This window comes from Phalacrocorax carbo, chromosome 6, assembly GCF_963921805.1.
Source record: "Phalacrocorax carbo chromosome 6, bPhaCar2.1, whole genome shotgun sequence".
NCBI classification, from domain to species: domain Eukaryota; kingdom Metazoa; phylum Chordata; class Aves; order Suliformes; family Phalacrocoracidae; genus Phalacrocorax; species Phalacrocorax carbo.
The window spans coordinates 61294114-61314491 of record NC_087518.1 but is presented as its reverse complement, the minus strand read 5'-3'; the positions used below and the strand labels follow the sequence as shown (position 1 = coordinate 61314491).

Here is a 20378-nt window from a genome sequence, read left to right as displayed (position 1 = left end):
AATAATACTGCCTACTTCAGGAGCAAAATCCTCCTCTTAAATCTACATGATAAATTTAGATTGGGACAGTCTACTCTTCTTACTGCTATGAACGTAAACTGAAGTTTGCAGCACGTCAAAAATCAAACTGACAGTTATCAGACCTTGAGAGAATAGCTCCCTTCTTTGAATTTCTTTTTTCCCAGAAGTTAGTACCAAAGAATCTGCAGTTGAGTGCTTCTTCCTCATCTAACCATCTGTTTTATTGACCTTCTCTAAAACACAAATGGATCTATTAAGTACCACAATATATGATAAATTGGAAAATTAAAAAAAAAATCTAAAGGAAGTAAAACTTAGCATGATTTATACTTAAAACAGAGTAGGCTACAAAGATGCTCTATAGTGGCATACACATTTCGATGTAACATGTAGATTTCCTCAAGAAAGTACGCACACCATCATTAATCTCACGGGCAGAATGTGGCAATGTATTATTCACAAGTGGCACAAAGCTCTCTTATTTAACTTACCAAAATGCTAATGCTGCAATTTCCAAAGAGGTTCACATAACTCACGTACCCAAATCCCACTGAAATATGAGCATCCAGTTCAAATTAAGTTTTTTGAACATCTCTCACTATGAATACCCCAAATCCCCAAATCCACTATCAGTTCTTCTGCCAAGACAGGTTTTCATGATTATATCACCTTTCTCATAGAGCTCCTCCATCGCTCTCCAGGTTTCAGCTCGGACCTCTCGATTGCTTTTACCCGGGTCATGTGCATCAGGCCAGTGTATTAAATAAAGATCTAAAAAGAAACAAAGCCAGGCTATTTATTAAAGTGTCCAAAAACATATATATCAAACCATGTGAAACAGCATTTTCCCTCCATAATGGCCCCTAACATAATATAATCAAAAGAGTTACAGTTACTACTCCATGATCTTTACTGTATACATTTCGTTTTAATAAATGAAATCGACAACATTTCATTAACCACTAAAGGTAGCAGAAGCTGCACATGTGCCACAGGTTTAGGTCACTGTAATCAGAATTTCAGGGTCACATATGCACCTGATAAACTTTCAACACATAACAAGCCCCATTTAAATCAAAGGGGCTTTGATCACTGGAATTAAGACTGGACTACTGCTGAAGTGCTACAAGTCTTCCAGTTTATGGAAGATAAATATGCGTGGCAGTTCTACAGCTATATTATACAACCTCAGCAGTCGGTCCGGTTTTTTCCTTTCTAAAGAATACTTCCATTTATCAATTTCTGTTGGAAATTACAGCACGTTCTTTCATGCAGGTTTTTTTGCTTTAACTTTGTGGCAGTGTTTGTGATTTTTTAAAGCATTTTAAAAGTATTATTTTAATGGAACAAAATATGCTTTACTACATTTTATGAAATGTTAGCGCAATTTCAAAGACAATTAGGATTTACTGCTGATGAAATTATCCAAGCAGCTATTGAAACTGCTGTCTCAGGAAAGCACTTCTTTTCTGTTGTCTCCATGCAAAAGACCATAGAATCACAGAATGCCCTGAGCTGGGAGGGACCCACAAGGACCATCGAGCCCAGCTCCTGCCCCTGCACAGGACACCCCAAATTCACACCGTGTCTCTGAGGGCCGTGTCCAAGGGCTTCTGGAATATCGCCAGGCTGGTGCCGTGATGCCTCCCTGGGGAGCCTGTGCCAGGGCTCCACCGCCCTCAGGGGGAAGAGCCTTCTCCTAATGCCCAGCCTCACCCTCCCCAGGCACATCTCCCTGCCATTCCCTCGGGTCCTATCAGAGCTCAAAAGCATCTACTGGATCAGAGAGTGCAGTCCCCCTGACTGCAAGAAGCGTTGGTGGAAGACATGGGGCAAAGGTACCTTATCTCAGAGATAGAGTAGGACGGTCTTTCTGCCTGTCAGGCACAAACCACCCCAGCACAGCTGGAAGCTGAAGGAATACAATGGACCTTGCAACGAGCAATGGACCTGCTGCTCTATTTAAATAAACTAAGCATAGTCCATTTTAAATTAGGATCTACTTACTTCTACTGCATGTTAGAAAGCTTTCCATAATACCTGTAGCCCAATGAAAAACAGCAAGTGCCTCACAAACCTAGGTCTACAATTTCATCTTCATTTGTACACACCTTCACATGTACACCCCCAGACTTTCTTTTGCTTAAAATATTTCTCCTCCTGGGGGATTACACAAACACTCTTCATTTTGGAGGCAAGAAATTATTATTTATCAAAATAGCTTAAGGTTCCAGTAATCAAGAAATGTGTAACTTTATCACTGGAGGTTTTTAAGAGCAGCCTACATTTCTATCTGCTGAGAATGACGTGGTTGTGCCTTGCAGTGTGGGATAGATTAATCAATACTTTGAGGTGTCTTCCAACCATTATTATTTTTTTTAAACCTCACCTCAAAAAAACCCAAAAAATCAAAACCAACCCATCACAATGATTCACAGTATCAGGATGCACTTGGGAAAGAAGAGAAATGCCCAAACATTCAAAATCGAATTTTCTATTTGCCAGCTTTTCACAGCATCCTTTACCGACAATCAAGCTGTAATGGTGCAGTGGTAAGTGAGGGCCTGAAGTTAATTTAAATGTCAAAACACAGTGCTGCAGGAAGACTAAAATTAACATGTGAACTGCTTTCACACATTTAAAACAGAGCTGCTTATTACTTCTTTAGTGGTTGTGGCACCTGTAATCAACACAGCCCCTCAAGAGCACAGGGACATTTTACACATTGAAAAGCCAACAGCATGTTATCATGGAAATAAAAGTTCTCATTCTATTCAAATGCCTAAGACTATTAAAAAAAAAAAAAAAAGGTCAAAACTCACTATAACAGACCTAGTTTTGAAGAGCAAGCTCTGGCTCATATCAAACCTAAAAGCAAAAGTATATTTTCTCAATGTTTGGCACAGTTATCTTAATGCAATCGCTGTGTTTCCCCTGCTTTTCTCAATTGTCACTGCACTTAGTATGTACATGATGTATTTTCATCTCCCACCCAATCTTTTTTTGTTGTTTTGTGTTCTAGTGGAACAAGGATCAATGTGAAGCAACCTCCGAAGTGTTCTGAATTCATACACAATCTCAACTGGGCGTATTATCATCCTCATCATTCACGTGATTCATCTATTACACTGAATATGCTGATAGAACATTTGCCCAGCGCCAGCTGAGGATTTGTGATAGGTTCAATTTGCCTGAATGCGACAGACTCGCAACAGTCAAAAGGAAAACAAAATTGTTTATGAATTCAGTAACCCACAAAACACATTCAAGAAGTTACTTTGGAAGTCTGATCCCAGTCCAAAGGAACGTGCTCTGCCACTGCCAAACCTGTAAGATTTGCTGCCATTTCACATTGGTTTACTGTGACTGCTAGTTGGGGACCACATTTAGAAAATGCAAGGAGCAGAATATCTGTTACAACCGCTGCCCACAAACAACACAAATTTCCAGCTTCTCATGGATATATAATCTACTGATTCAAATAAAAATCCTGGAACTCTGCTCGCCTAATACCACTTGCCCAAAAAGTGTTTATTGAAAAGGTTTCCTAACAGTATTTTACATGGAACACTTTTTCCTCTTAAAAAGCCGCATCTGCTTTCAGCAGTTCATCCGTTGCAACAGCTGGCATTCTATATAGTGCTAACGCACAGATTTATCATTTCCTGTTGGATTATTTCCCAAGTCTCTAATTGAGTCTGCATGGATGGACTGTGTAGCCCATACGGATCCTGAGGAAAATTAACAGGACCCTCCGTGGAACAAAGAGTTTAGCTGCACGTTGAGCTGCCAGGGCTCCTACAGCTTTTTCTTTTTGCAGTCTTCTGAATGGCTAACTTTCCCTCCAATGTAAAGGTCTAACTTCACAGACTGAGGATCTTTCAGTTTTCTGTATGAACCATGTATCTTACAGAAATGCTGCGAACCACCACATATTTGGTTAATATCACATAATGAAATTGGGAAATTCTGATGTAGGTACATGAAATGTAACTTTATTTCACGTTCCTATTTCACAGAAAAACTGCCAGCTTTAACCCATGCTTGTAACGGAAGAATTTACTTTCCTCAATAAGCTTGAACATAAATTGCCCTGTTATTACCAAATCTTTTCTTGTCAAGGATTTCATGTCCTCTCTACGGTATAGACTGGCCATCAGAAAAGGGACATAAAATGCAGATATGAATGAAAACAAAGCTAGGATATCCAAGCTTAGTTTTACAAGCTTATAACCATATTTTCAAACCAACCTTCTGCATTTGTTACTTCAGTTAGACTTGTGAAAACCCTCAACATTTCCATCAAAAAGCTCTTATTCAGAGAGCTTTCTTGAAACACTTGAAAAGTTCATGTTTCAAGACATTGCCACCTTTGGCTTATAAATCCTTCCAGTAGCACCTTCCAGCTGGGTGCTTTCAGACAGGAGGTACAGGACTCCCTAAAGCACAATGCTTTCTATGAACCCCATGAAACACACCATGTATTGTACTTCCTCTAAGGGTCTACTGCACCAGCATATATAGCACTAAACACAGAACTCAACCATATCGCTTTCACATGAGTGCAGATCACACTGTGTTTAACAAAAGTGGTCTGTGGAGTTGATCCAACAGAGATTAAACTCAAGCAGCCACAACTGTTACTCCATTGCCATCCCATCCTTCTCGCAGAGGTCACCATCCTCATTGACAGATCACTGAATTGTATGTAAAGTATTTCCTAAGCCATCACAGTTTAAAAAAATCATCAAGTTAAAGCAAGCTGAAGCTAGCATTGATTTAGGTCACTATGTCAGACTAAGCTGTGGTTTAGGAAGAGCTTTATTAATTTTTCAGACATCTCCACATCTGTGTAAGAAAGGTGAGGAAGGAGGGGTGAGGGTATTAAAAAAAAGGGGGGGGGAATCTGGTATGGAGGCAGATTACGCAGGTAGTTGTAATATTCCTTAATTTGTCTTATCAACACAAGCAAAAGAAGTCTCAGAGCTGAACGTATCTGACAACCTGAAGTTCTGTTTATGTCAGTCCAAGGACTCACTCACATGGTGACAGCATTTGTGCATTTCTTGCTCTCTGATATTTTCCTCTTTTCATGTATTTCTGCTTAGCAGCAATATGTAAACTGAGTATTTTTGTGAGCACCTACTGTATTCAATCAGTCTACTACCTGAGCAAATAAAAGTAAATTACAGTACTAAAAGGAATTACTGAAAATGATTTCCTGGAAATGAGTCAAGTTTTCCTCTCATCGACATTCAGCACCAGCGCCATAGCAAGCAGAAGGAAAAAGAAAGCAAACATAAAACATAACAAGCAGAAGGCAGAGAGGAGGAAACATGTTATTTCTTAACTTAGAGGAGAAAGTCAGGGCTTGAATCTTTGTTTATGAAAGTGTCCTTGCAGTGATCTGTATTTGCATGGGACAGACAAAAGGAGATTTTATTTCATTTTGCATTATTCTGTACCTGCGCAGGAAGTTAAGGGATACATTTCCATAAAGAATGGAGCCAAAGATGTGCATACAAATATCTCTGTCTTTAACAGATACAGGGTTTTTTCCCTTCATCTTGCAATGTACACAAGCAAAAAAGCCAGTGACTACAGCACACAGCTGCCGTTAACGTTATATGCCATTAATTCTGCGAAATCTGTACTTCACAAAAGCTGTTCACTTATTCATTAAAGTTTATTTATTGGGATTTATTGGGACAGGGTGAGGACAGAGAAGCAAAATGAAGGTTTTCGGGACATTGACAGATAATGTCTGATGGTCAGGTCCATTATTCCTTGATTATCAGCATAAACACTATCTCCACTAGTGTTGTTGATTTAGTTTACTACTTTAAAGTTTCTTCCTCCACCTCCACTTTTTTTTCATTGCCTCAGCTTGGGAAGAAGCAGCAAAAGCATTTAAAAAAATAATGTTTAATTTTATCAGGTACCTCCTCTCCTACAATCTGTTGCAAAGAATTAATTGGCATCATTACTGCAGCTCTTTGCCTGTCTAATAAGGGAGTAACAATATCACATCTTTGACTACAAGAAGTTTATGATCAGGGTAAGTTTGAAAGTGCCTAAGTCAAATTCAGTGTTAGATTTAGTCTTCTAAAGTCTTGCAGATACTTCTAACATTTTCCTCAAAGTACACTGTACCAGGCAGACCAAACCAAAGGCATTTATTCAGAATTTTTAAGTTAATAGACCTACAAATTAAGTTTTAGAAAGGACTCCCATTCCTGGAGATTCAACAGACCACACAAGACATTAGGCATTTTTGTTGTCCTGTTACAATGAATTATTGTAAAGTTTATGAATCCTTGTTTCATAGGTTTCGGGTGTTTTTAGCAAAATATGAGACTCATGTAGTGGATCCTCAAATCAATTTAACAACAAAAATGTATATTTACAAAACAGACCTTGATCTGTTAAGAAGTTTGCAACAAGAAAAAATTCTGTGCTCTCCATTATATGGACATGAACTTCCCAGAGAACAAACAGAAAAAGAAATCTGCAAATGTGTAAAAAAGGCAGAATTTGGTTTCTGTGATCTATCTGTACTACATCATTTTTTTCAGGAATACATTTGTCTTTGCAAACACTCACGGTGCAATAAATGAGATATATGTAAAGATTTCGTACCAAGATACCTGACACCAAGTCTTTCACATGACTCCAGGCAGGCTTTTCTTGTGTTTTCATAGCCATAATCACTATGCCACAGTTTTGTAGTTATCCAGAGGTCCTCTCGCTTCACACCACTCTCTTTGATGGCTTTTTGGAGGAGAGATTCACAGCCGTATCTTTTTGCTGTGTCAATATGACAAATGCCACATTTTTGTAATGCATGGACCACAGCATCATGGGAATAGCCACCTTGATGGGAAGTACCTAAACAAACAAAAGCAGAAGTGAATTGTCAGCAGTGAATTATGAGGGACATGTTTTATCTTTCTTTTCCATTTTTGCTTTCCTTTTCTGGTATATTGTCACAGAACCTTCTTACTCTATTTTCATTTACTAATAGCAAAGAAATGGGAGCTGACAGATCTCTAGGCTGGGAAAACACATAAAGTGCTAGAATGTTGACGCTGATCAGAAATAACTCCACTGAAATCATATATCAACAGCATCTAACTGTAAAGAAGTGATTCCAGAAGTCTGGCTGAAGACCACCAAAGAGAAAACACGTACTTCATGGAAAATCAGTATATGGCACTTAATTTTCATATAGCAGCACAACATTTACAGATGACAATATTAACAATAAGAAATAAAATGCAACATAACAAGCAATTTGCATTGCAGAAAGCATATCCTGAAACCATTACCCTGTTGAACTCCTGGTAGCTTCAAGTTATTATTGCATTGTACAACCCCAGACCGGACCATACCGCAGGTGCAACTCACATAACGTCAAGCTCAGCAGTAGCCAAAACAATGGCATCCTACCCAAGACTTACAGAATGGCCATACAGGGAGTTTCACTAACAAAGTACTGGACTCTCATTGTGTGGGCCTTCACTGGATGTGTATTTTGCATGTCAAGGGGACGGAAGGAGGAGGAGACTCCGCAGGAAAAGCAACCAGCAGGAGGACTGTCAGATAAAGAACTGGTTGAGAGCAAGGAGGATGATGTTTCTACTTACCCTTTCCTGTTAGTTGTTTTTCCTGCCGCGAGCCCCATACCCATTCACCCTCACTCACATACTTCCCACAAACAGTATTTTCTACAGTTTGTTGGAGGAAATGCTCTGTCAGTTCCAGACAGCCACCAAAGCCACCCTCTAAGATGATGATTAGTACTTCAAGGCCCTAGTGCTATAAACAACAGTCGGCATGCAGATGGCTACGTCACTAACTTCAGAAGGGCCCTGCACAGTCCTGACAGTCAATAGCAACAGGGTCTTCAGCCACTGCTGAACCTAAGGAAATAAAGGACTCCAGGTCAAAGAATAACATGAAGTGAAATTTATATCTCCTGTTAATTTTCTCTTTCCCTCCGAACACAGTATTTATTTCTACATCAAACTCTATCTGCACATTATAAAATTAACAAGTGCATACGGCCACCCAGACTGCCAGAAAAAGGGAACAGATGAAAACACACAGAGTCACCTCGGATTCATCCCTAGAGGCTCCCACACCTGAACTGGAGAGAAAATACCCGCAGGAATCCACGTGACCGTCTCACACACATCGCAATGATGCACTCAAGAGCGAGAACTTGCAGAAGTCTTTTCCAACCTTAATGATTCTATGATTCTCTAAGTCCCACTTGCATGTAAGGCAAGCTGGGTTTTCCTAAATGCTTATCATTTTGGTTCATTCCCAATCTTAAAAGAAAAGCCAACAATACCGCTGTAATCTTGCTCAATGCTTCAAGTAATTTAAAGTAAGATATAATATGGTCTGATATCACACGTGTACACCTGAGGATCATCACATTCTGCTGATCACCATGGCACAATCCCTACTTTATGTTCATGATCCACAAAATGTGGAGTGTTGAATTATTGATTTATCTTTGTGGATTTTAGAGTAATGAAATTATAATACTATACTCCTACAATTTTAACACATGTATCATAAGTATTTTACCTTCCAATTGTAAACAAAGTTTTAATGTTTTAAAAGCCAAAACTTTAAAGCTTTTTTCCTCCACAGCCTCTAATTATGATTAATAACTGGCTTAATTTCGCAGTCATCTAGAAATAATGTCCCTGTAGCTTGTTTTACATCAAAATAAGTCAAGCTAGGTCAACTTACATTTTCAAAACAGCTATTTTGAAGTGTTCATGAGTGTTTAAGAACTTTAGATGAATGCAATGCTACTATATTGCAACTATGGGCAAAGAACATATATGCAACTGTTACATTATTCAGATCCTAAAGGAATTTTAGTAAAGAGTTATATAACTAGCATAGAAAAACTACTATACTTTTTCATAACAGTCCCCTCACTTTTAATAAGCTGCTATTGGTGCCAAATAAATGAGGTTGTAACTATTGTGTCTGTTTCTGGGTGAATGGACACTTCTAAGCACAGAATGAATGGAGTTCATTTAGAGGTCTTGCAAATGGACTGGGACTCTTTTCATGCATAATGGATTTCAGTAAAAACACTTAGGACAAACAACTTTTTTTTTTTTTCTTAATTTAACCCTTTTAAGTTAAAGGGAGAGAGGGGGAAAGAAGGAAAATTCAGAATAATTTTGTTATTGGCCCCCATTCAATGACGGCATGCACACTTGTTTCACAGGAAATGAAGAGGCCAAGATCAGTCTGGAGGGAATTATCTCAGTTTCTCTGCCTAAAAATGAACTACCACAGTCCTGATGCACTAAATAATAATTAAAAAAAAAAGGTTAATTATTTAATATTACCACTTTGCAAGCCAACTTAATCATGACCAAGGGGTTTGTAAGTTAATTATGCTACTAACACAACAGCTTCTAGACTTCAGAAATCAGAGTTTTCTTGTTTACTCATGTGATTAAATACGTTACGATTCATAGATGCAGAAGGGTGACAAAAGAAGGTGGAATGACCTAAATTTCTATTTTTTTTTAGCATTCTAAATCCCGACTTAACATTATTTCAGCACGTTAGCATCCTTACGTGTTTGGGATTAGCCTTTCTTTACAGCAGTGTAATTCGCCCTGTACATGTATATTGAAAGACAAAATCCAATCTCACATTTAAGAGAAGTATGAACTAGGACCCATTCCATCCTCTTACTGTTTCTAAAAATATTGAATTAATACTTTTATTCTAGAATTCTCTGATAAAAATAGGAATTCCTTTTAATAAATGAAGTAGAATACAAATAAGCCTGGAAAAAACCCCTATTTTTTAGCTAGTATTTTAACTTGTTTTCTAAGCAAATAGTACTGTTCTCTCACTGACTGAACTAACCCAAATTTGACAGAGCTGAAGATGTCTGAGATAATTACATTCCTACAGACTTTGTGAAAATTGGTGGTTGGGAGGGACAAGGATACTGCAGGGGAAATATGGATAGGCTGAAGGGCACAAATCCATTGAAAACTATGCTTAATTAGATATGTTGTTCTTTTTGTCACAAATACTCATCACTTTCTTGATATCCTGAAGAACATGGCTATCAAAACTGGGATGAGAAATGTGCTCTGGCAATCCATAAAAAGTTTCAAAGATTATTAGGAAGGCAGAATCCTGTTCACAATACGGTTGCTACAGGGGGGAGGGGAAAGCCCATCAAAAGAAAGCCAAACCAAACCAAGCCCAAACCAGCAATTCGCCCCTAAAAGACAAAAATCAACAACACCCCTCCTATTCCCCCCTCCTCCAAAAAACCTGCAACAAAATGTGAAACGACTAACACATCGAAATGCAACTCCCCCTCCCAGTTTTATGCACCATCTCAGCTGACTCCCAGCCTCATTAAACTTTCTGTTCTCCTTCAGGGAAGCTGTAGAACTACAGATAGAGATCCAAAGCACCAACAGCCTTTCAAAAGAGAATCGGGACCTACTTTCTCCCTGCCTTTGCAGAGGACTGTGTCTTCACGTTCTTTGTGAAATGTGAAAGAGTTATTTATCGGAATATACGAAAACATTCTATGATATGAATAACTTTAGAATCACTTCCATTAGAAGAGTTCCTGTCAGTGAAACCGCAGCCAGGATATTTAGAGATCATGTCATGGATTAATTATCTTCTGACATCAGTACTCAGTGCTAAATTAAAACAGTTGACAAACAAAACATTTATCAGAAATGCCCATTCCTTTGCTGATTTTTTTTTATCTCCAAGTAATCACTTCAGAAAATAACTCTCAAAAGCAAAACCTCAAACATTCTTTTATCAATTTTTACATACTCATTGTGTATATATGGTATTGTACGCAGTAACAGGCTTGAAATACCTTGTGCTGTTAGTTTTACTTCTATTATTTCAACATTACAGCCACATAATGTATCTTAGGAATACATTCATGTTTTTGGTGTCAACACAGTTTGATTTCACTAATTAACTTACGAGAAAATTTGGTAAAACATAAAATATTGCCTACACATAAAGCAAATGAACATGTATCACATTTCAAGGTTGACTGTTAATCCATTCACAAACCACTTGCCTCCTTTATGGAATGGCTCAAGGACAGGCAACCCTTACTGACTGTCTTTCCTCCTCCTTCACCATTCACATGATACTCCGACACGCTGATTCAGATTTTTAAATGGCCAATAAAGGGTATAGTTTTATAATTATTCATGAACCTGAAAACCTCCCCAGAGGGGAAAAAACCACTAAATTTCAGGAAAGGGATGGGGCAAGAACAGCTCCCCCTTCAGCAGCAAATAATTTGATATATTCAGAAAAAAAGAAAAAAACCACTTATGTTCAAGCCAACCACCAAATGATCAAAGACCTTCCCCATCAGCTTGTCTCCTGGAGCCTTTCTTTCCATTATGCTCCCCAACACCATCCCTCGAGCTCCTCTCAGACAACCAGGTAACGTCACGCTAACTTTCGACAACCACAGCACTAGAACACAAGTGTTCTCACTGCTGTAATTTGGCACAGATTTTAACTAACGGGGTCAGTTACTCTTAAAATCCTACTTAGCATCACATGCACATCATTTGCAGAGTGTAGGGCTTGCCTCTGCAGGACGTGAAATCAAAGTCAAGCTTCTTATGAAGCTACTATACTCTACAATTTTCACACGGCGACTGCAGAGTACTTCCAGTTCTGGCATCCAAATTTAGTCACAGCCACTTTTACAAAATAACTTGCACGTTTTACCCAGAGTCTAAGAGTAGCATCTAATGTGTACAGAATGGAGCAGCTGCCCTTGCAGGGATGGAACTACAGAGATGGTGGGTTTCTAGAAGAACTGGTAGGACAACGTCAATGACAACCAAAAGGCACTGAGCAGACTTGTATTATATAACCATTGCTCTGGTCAGAAGTAAAGCAGCACACAGGTTTATCAGTAATTTTAAGGCCATCAAAGCTGTACAGGATTTGCAGGAACAATTGTGTTTTGTGAGGCTACAATGCAGAAACACCAGTGCGGTGCTGTAACTCCAATCAACAGGTGCCGACAGAGGTTGTTGTATACAAACATGGTGCAACATGAGCTAAAGCAGTTGAAACACGGGCATGAATTTGCTTCTGCGAACCTCAAAGGATGGGGAGGATGACCTACCAGCACCACAGTAAGGCGGGTACTTAACAACATACTGGTAAAAGAAGATTCACCAGAGAATTCCTGATAAAGGTCTTTGTTGTGTTTACACACATTTTATGGCACTAGAGCTGTACTGTATGGATGTGGTGTTTTCATGTTCCTAAATAATACCACTATGCTAATGAAACACTGTCAACAGACCTGGCCTATGTAAAGTCTACATATTACACCACGGAGTTTCTCTTGCCTCTGTAAAAGCTATCTAGATTATGGATATAACTTTTTTTTTTTTAAATATAAGTTTTACTTTGGTAATGCTTCTCTTTTTTTTTTTTTCCCTAAATATGATCCATGGCTTAGTGCAAAGGGGTCGCTCTGGGACTGTTTTTCTCCTGCATGGCTCGGTTAGAATACGCTCATAGAATTGCTATGAGCAGTATTTGAAACTCCCTTTCATGAGGAAGAGAAGTAGGCAAGCATGATTTTAAACTCTGCAATTCTGCTCAGGCAACTCTACCCAGGCACCAAGGAACAGAATGGAAGAACACAGCCTTGCTGCAGTGCAAAGGGTGGGAGAGAGCCATTACATGTTTATTATGTACCCCGGGAAAGGGAAGCCAGAATTGCTAGTTTTCTCTCTTCCCGAGAGGAAGGAAGAAATGGCAATGAGCCATTGTTGACAGAAGCACTCTATTCCCTCCTTCCCAAAGAGGCTCTGACTGACTGTAAAAGATATTCACATCATCTACTGTAAAATGACCGTACGTCTCTGATCGCTGACCTTCCAATTATCCAGTCAGAACTTTAGAAAAGGAGGTATATAAAAGCAGCTTCTCAGAATGCGCCTCGCAACAAGCCCAGAAAGTCTGCAAGTGGCATCTATCAGCAGTGGGACGCTATGGTTCTGATACAGCACCAATTCCCTAATGTATTTCTGGTAGCAAAAATACACTATCACCCAAAAAATGTAAATATTTTTTCCCGTAGGAGTAAAGAGCTTTCCACCGGAAAATGCCAGCTATTTAAATTATTCAGAGTTTGTATACAAATATTTTTATCACGCAGAACTTCTCAATTAAATTCATCGGGAAGGACAACCCTGGAAAGTGACCTATACATTTGAAAGGCAATTATGAATGTGTAATCCATGTTAGAAGTTTCGTAAGCAGAGCAGCAGCACACATTTATTTAAATGCCTTTACAGACAGACTGCCAAATCTTGAAGCCTTTTCTTTCACTCCACACTTTCCCACCGCCGTGAGAACTATTTCTCATTAACAACCAAATTGGTTTCAGATGCTCTGCTATAAGATGTTACCTTAGAAACCATTTGGTAAAAGACTGTGGCTTCCTTCCATAGAAATCTCAAGCAGTGAAAAGGCAGATTTTCTGGCATAAATCAAATCCAATTTCTAGGGTTCACTAAACCTTTTCTCCTCAGAATAATGTTTTGTGACTAGATCTTAGTAGTTAATAGTGCACGAAGAATTGCTGGTGTGAACCAGTTTTAAATTATTTTCATTCTATTCCTTTTGTTAACTCAATTGAAATTGCTTCCAGTACTTATCATACCTTGATAGAACTTTTAACTTCATAACTAATAAGGATATGTACTATGTAAAGCAAATATATAGACTGAATAAACATACTGATGTTCTTTTCCTCCCCTTTAACACATCTCCTTAAACTACTCTATCTGATAAAGATTACATTAACTGATTAACAACATTAAACATTTGGAAATACTTCACAATAAATGAGACAGATCTGTGACAGCTTTTTTCCTCCTCCAAATAGCTTCCACAAAAAAGAATGTTCAAAAGGAAAAAAGAAAGTTCATACTCTGTACTGAAGTAGGACATTACCATAGTCATTCCTGCTGTGAAAGTTTGATTTAAAAGTTATGTAAATAATTTACAACGAGCATAATCAGCATACAATTTTTAAAAGTGTAGTTGACCATGAAACCAATAATTCAAAACCCCTTAGAATAACGTAAAGGTAATATTATAGAAAAAAAAATTAGAGAACTGCAATTTATAGTGACTTGTAGCTTACAAGATGAAAATGTCTGTACAATATCTCATCCTGTAAGGTCCTAATTCAAGATGACGCTCAAGCTGACGACTCATTTTTGACATCATAACAGTGCCCTTTACACCTACCAGACTACTCGCAGAATAGGTGCAGTTGTGAATCATGACAAGACCCTACTCCTGCAATATCATGCGACGCTGCAAGGTGCGAGATTTGCACTGTCCCACTGCTAACTAACTGCGTTCATGAGTTCAAAGGACAACAGCAACCCAGCTATCCGCAGTGCAAACTAAAAGCGAACAATAAAAAATGTTTCTGATCAAAAGGCGTCCCCCCTCATCATCTAAGAATTTAAAATGTGCTTTCTCAAGGTTTCCAAGACAAACAACATTTCTTGTAGCCCCTCCTCTCACATCGCACATTCAACCTTAGAACGGTATGTATTAGAATGCAAAGCACCTCCGTTCAGGCGTTAAGCCTGGGGAACAGAGCTTACAGTTATGAAACAGATGTAAAGCCACTAAGATGGCTTTCCCCTTTCCCTCCCCTCTCCCCCAATAACGAGGATTTTGTATCACTCTTTGTGCTGGAGGTGCTTGGCATAAACATTGGAAGAGCTGAAGAAAGCTTCGGAATCGGTACCTCCCTCTTCCCCTTTTGGAGGCATGAGGAACTGCTGCGATTTAGGTTACAGCAGCATGTGACATCACCATTCAGTGCTGCCAAAACCATGCCAGGGAGCTCTGGCAAAGAAAAGCGGTATGATGATTAAAATCTGCTGCATGAAGGTTGAAAGATAAAAGTCAGCTTTCTTCCCCGCACTTAAAGTTTGGTATCATTTTTCTACATTACAGAAACATGGTGAAAGACAGAAGTTAAATACACTGGAGCTTGCTTCTCTGATCTTTTCAAACTGATTACAAATAATTTGTTCATCTAGTGGGCAATTAGGCTTGTAACATTTAAAAGTATTAATGGCAACAGCAAGTTTAAAAGCATACACATACACTGCCTCTGCCTATACTGACAAAGGCTTTTATTATTAAACAGTGATAGAAACCTATTTTTTTTTTAATTACTTAGACTTAGTAAGGGACATTTAAAATTCAATATCATATCAGCAACAGTGTGACTACCAAAAAGAATACAGCATGAGAAAGGAAGGTACCTTTCTGCTATTAAATCACAGTTCATATGTCAAAATATAAATAAGGTAAAATCCCCACCAAAAATATAAAACGCTGACCTCAGATTTGTAGGTGTACAAAGAGAGCAGAGACAAAGCAGTGATTTCCCCCAGCAAAATAAATTATTTCTGTACTGTGTATGCTCTGATATAAGCACAAACTGGCCCAGCATTTTGACCCAGATGCATTTACTAGCACCCTTTTAAAACAACATTTGTACAGCATTCAGTCTTTTTTAAAGAATAAACCACTGCCAGACTGGAAGCAGGTGAAGCTGGAAGAAAGCAGGGAAGGTAGGAGCCCAGGGGGTTCAGTCAGGGTAGGAGAGGATACTGCTTTGTTCCGCTGTCTACAGATAAACAGCTGCCTGGAACACAGCCATATTTTGTACATGAGAGAAGTTAAATATCTGGAGGCCCTCAAAGCTCAAGTACAGCTTCTCAAGGTCAGATCTACTGAAACGGTGGATGAATTGAGACAGAAAGATTTATAGATGTGGCATTTTGTTCATCACAAGAGGCTATTAAGGAAACTCGGTAACCAAGGGTGAGAAGCAAAGTCCCAACAGAGTAAAAAAAAATGGCTGAGACCTAAAACAAAGGGAAGAAATAAACAGCCAATTCTTATTGCAGGACAAGATTAATAGGGGGGAGTGCCACAGGGCTTGGTATCAGGACTGCTGTTCCATAAATTTCCTTAAGAACTGAAGCTGTGAAGAAACAAGAGCCATGAATAAAAAAAAGGCAGTAACAGTGAAGAACAACAAAAAGTGAAGGCTTGATTCTGCTGCCATTGAACTGAAAAGCAAAATCTCATTTGATTCCAGTCCCAGCAGGACTGGGTCATTTTTGACCACAGCTAAGTTTAAGAGTTTAAGAATGAATATGAGCAACTCTAGGATTAATAATTAAAAAGTAGGTAACTGGATTAGGAATACATAATGGAAGGAAATGTTAAAATACTTCCACTCAGCATTAAGACTCAAGTTATACATAGCATTTTGACAAAAAAAAACCCCAAACAAACAAAAAACCCAAACACAACACAACCTGATGTAATGAAAGCAGAGTAATCTGATTCTATGTTTGTCTCCAGAAAAATCCTACTTGTCTTAGAAAGAACTGGGAACAGGAGCAGCCTTGTAGGTTGCAATGCAAATGATGCAATGTTGAAACAATGCAATCAGCAAAGTCAGTAAAAACTTACTTTTGCAATTTATTTACTTAGATAAAGCTACAGCTGAATATCAGGAACCTTATCTCTGGAAGACCCTGAAATGAGGACAGGAGACATTTTAATGGTTTCCCTTGAGTATGGAAGGACTTTATGTGTGCATCTCTGTGTATTATTTTACCATGAGTAGTGCAACATACTGACAAAAGCAGTGAAAACGCAATTTAAGCAAGTTAGTAAGCAGTGCTACAAGTCAACCGACATCATATTATTTATTGGGACTGATTTTTATTCCTCCCACGCTTCATCTATTTGCCTAGAAGCTGCTCAGAGCAGTACCTGTCTGCCTTCCCAGTTACAGTGCCTAGCGTAACAGCACTGCCCATTCCTGAATGCTCCTCCATGAAGAACATCGTTGCTACTAATAAAATACTCGCTGTGTGTTGACATGGGTAAGGCACAATGAGTATAAAGACTCGATTATTTTGTTTAGTAATTGCCTGTCCTGAAGCCCCTTCCCAAACAAGCATGCAAATAATTTTATACTTTAATAGGAGGGGATCATTAGAGAACTCTTTATCTCATCAAGTTGTTATTAATTCTAGCTACCTGAGGGACTACACAGAAAGCAACTTTACAAGAAAATTTTTGGTATCACCAGCACATCTTCTTGGGTAATCACATGCTATCTGACTAACCCACCTGAATTTCATTATTACTGTCCCTAAAAAAAAAACAAAAACCAAAAACAAACCCCAAAACCAAACACAAAAGCCCCCTCTTCTAATGGGAATATAACTACCATATCAAAGGGATAAAGATAATTTCACTACAGAGAGCCAGACCAAGCCTTAAGAGATGTCTATAACTGCTGTTTTGTGGACCTTTTGTGACAAGGCAATATTTTTTATTTTTTTATAGAAAAAAGCATTCAGAGAAGTGTATTGGTAAAGTTCACGAACAAATCAAATACTTTTTTTACCCCTAAGAGACTTGATATCAAGTTACCCTCATATCACAAAGCCTTCCAAAGAGCGATGCCATGCTGAATTTAACCATTCAGCACATGACCTTGAAAAAGTTTCCTAATATTTCAGTTTCAGGAAGAAAAGCCCTTGTGCTACCGAATTACATCCAAATGCTTTAGAGGGTAGCATTTCTATGCTTCAGACTTAAAAAAAAATAGAAAAAAGCAACCACTTTCTAAGTGGGGGCTTCCTATTTAACAGGAGCAAGCACGAACAGTACAAACTGGATGCCTTTTTCCTCCAAAGCCTGAAGAGGATGACACTGTGTGTACCACTTTGACAGTGATCCATTTTGGAGGGTGTCACTTTAGATAAGTGCCAAGTATCTTGTAGTCAAATTGATGTAAGAATATGTAATTCTCGACTGTAGTACAAAGGCTCACAAAGCACACGATGCTCTGATACGTGACGCTCCTATGAAAAAGAGTAGCGACACCAATTTCAGAACAGTGTCATTTTGTATCAGTTATTTGCCCTGTATTTCTAAAACACTAATAAAGTCAGTCTTGCAAATAGCTTACTTTAGCAAATTATAGCTATCTTATTAGCCAGATAGTGAATGTATCCATTTTCTAAAGCAATCTAAAGCCATTATGAGGTAATGTACTCTCTGGGGCATAGCTTTACACTTGTATCAAGTATTAGGGCCAAAATGCCAATTCATTTTAGGCTTAAGCCTACTCTATTTGAAAGCAGTCTTTGTAATGAAAATTATCATTGACCGTAAACATCCCTGACCCTCTGCAGATGAAAAATTTTGGATAGCACAATTGTTAGAATCAAACCATAAGAAATATAAGGTTATCAACAGTTTTTATAATCATACAATAAATGAGATGCAGATTATTTTTATTTGTTAATTAAAACTTCATCTGTACAGCATATTTCGAACGTAAAGGAAGGCTGCCTTCTAATAATCAGTAGGTGCCTCAGGAAAGTCAGCTCGTGTTAGCATTGCTAGTAGACCTGCCGTTCTGCTGGACACAAGACAGATACAGCACAGTATGGATATGCACAGAAGTAACTACAGAATTTTGGATGTGCACAATTTGGCACGTTACTCCAAGTAACCTTTCAGACTGATGATAAATTCTGTACACTACAAAGCCCTCTCTGGTGTACAAATCCATCTTTCTCACGAGAGACTTTAATGGAAATGGATCCTCGTCACCAACAACAGTTTGTGTAAGCGAGCGGAGCGCTTCAGGAAGAGAATGGTAATGTAATGAAAGACCACTTAGCCTTCTCCCTGCCCACCTCCCCTTTTGCATCAAACCTCCACCAATTTATTGAACTTCTATACAGACTTGGAAGCCAAAACACCTGTGACATGGAAACCCTTTTAAAAAAAGAAAACCCATTTAAAAAACCACCACCACCACACCACCTTTTGACAGCTGAAGCTTGAACAGGAAGATCAGATATTTTTGATGAAACGCTATCCTAGACTGCTGTTGCACTTTCTCTCCAGTAACATGTTCTGGCCAAGAAACATGTTATTTGTCTCCTACTCCAGCTCTCAGCTGCTACGAAAGGGGTTTCATCACTTGAAAATAGCTTGCATATCTGAGCTGCCTCCCAGTTGACATGACTGGATAGTTGCAACCATCTTAACACAGCATATTTATCTCTCTCTGAAGCTTTTAGAAAGATTATCTAGCAACAGAGGGAACATACATATCTGTCCTCTCAAAGGCGACTTATCATAGATAAAAATTATGTCTGCATGTTTAGAAGGATAAGGAATAACAAAGAAACAACCAAATCTTAAATCCTGCAGCAAATGGCCTTGTAGAAAATGTGTCCTCGGTGAAGAGAGTCCTCCTCTACTTTAGAGCTGAGTAAATTTTTTGCGCTGCAAACATTAGTTAATGAAGTAAGGCTGTAACAAAAATAAGCCATTAATTTGTAAAGGAGTAGTTAAGTGGGAACACCTACCATAAATAAAGATCCCATTGTGTTAGGCTGCATATCATGGTATTTATAGCTTGACCACAAATGCAACTGTGGTGAGGCTTGAGCTTCTTCCCTTAAATCTGCAGTATATTGTGGCATGTATCAAGGATTTCTTAAAATTACCTGACTGGTTCCTAGCTATTACAAGATCCTCAGAAAGCTGCAGATTGTATAAGCAGACATCAAGGGTTACTCTAGCCAGACAAGATGAGGTAAGTGAAGTCAAAGAACCAAATCCTTCTGTTCGTGATGCCACTGCAAGTCAAGAGAAGCTCCTTGAAAGCCACACCTGACAGAAGTTATTGGGCCAGAAAATGTCAAACTTAATTATCTTGATCTTTTGTGTTGCTATCCATTTACTGTGGTTTGAGTTCAGGCTTGACAATCAGCTGCTCAGCACTTACTAATATAAGGAGAGGACAGCAAGCAGCATGCTATTTTGCAGAGTACCAAGGAATTTTTCTGCTTGTTTACTTTCTAGTCAGCTTATTCTTCCAATTACCTAACTAATGTATTCCAATCTCCAATAAAAAAAAAAAAAACGTAGTTCTGCAGATGGTCTGAAATACAGTTCAGCACATACTGAAACAATGGACATAAGACAACCAAGTCCATTCTCTAAGCAAGACTATTTATGGGTTTTTTTATTTTTGTAAGAAATCCCCAAGTGAACTAAATTAGCAAAAGGTGTTACAGGTTAAACCAAACACACGCTCCCCCCCCCCCAAAAAAAAAAAACACTTTAAAAGAAAATAAATAGTAATTTTAAATAGCATAGATCCTTTTGCTCATATTATA

At 38.5% G+C, this 20378-nt stretch overlaps 1 protein-coding gene across 3 annotated transcripts in view; it reads right to left on the bottom strand.

The window, feature by feature from the left end:
* LOC104049365 (uncharacterized oxidoreductase ZK1290.5) overlaps nucleotides 1-20378 on the bottom strand; it is a 49433-nt gene that overhangs the window by 26866 nt on the left and 2189 nt on the right. For 2 of the 3 annotated variants that reach the window (XR_010373507.1, XM_064455610.1), the window contains exons 2-3: nucleotides 6661-6909; nucleotides 691-792 (exon numbers count right to left, since the gene is read on the bottom strand). Coding sequence is in view for 2 of the 3 variants with exons in the window: in XM_064455610.1 (XP_064311680.1) it covers nucleotides 691-792; nucleotides 6661-6909 (351 nt within the window). In the remaining variant the exon portion in view is untranslated. Of the gene's footprint in view, nucleotides 1-690; nucleotides 793-6660; nucleotides 6910-7349; nucleotides 7426-20378 lie in introns of those variants that run through there. The other variant, XM_064455611.1, reaches the window with a different exon arrangement.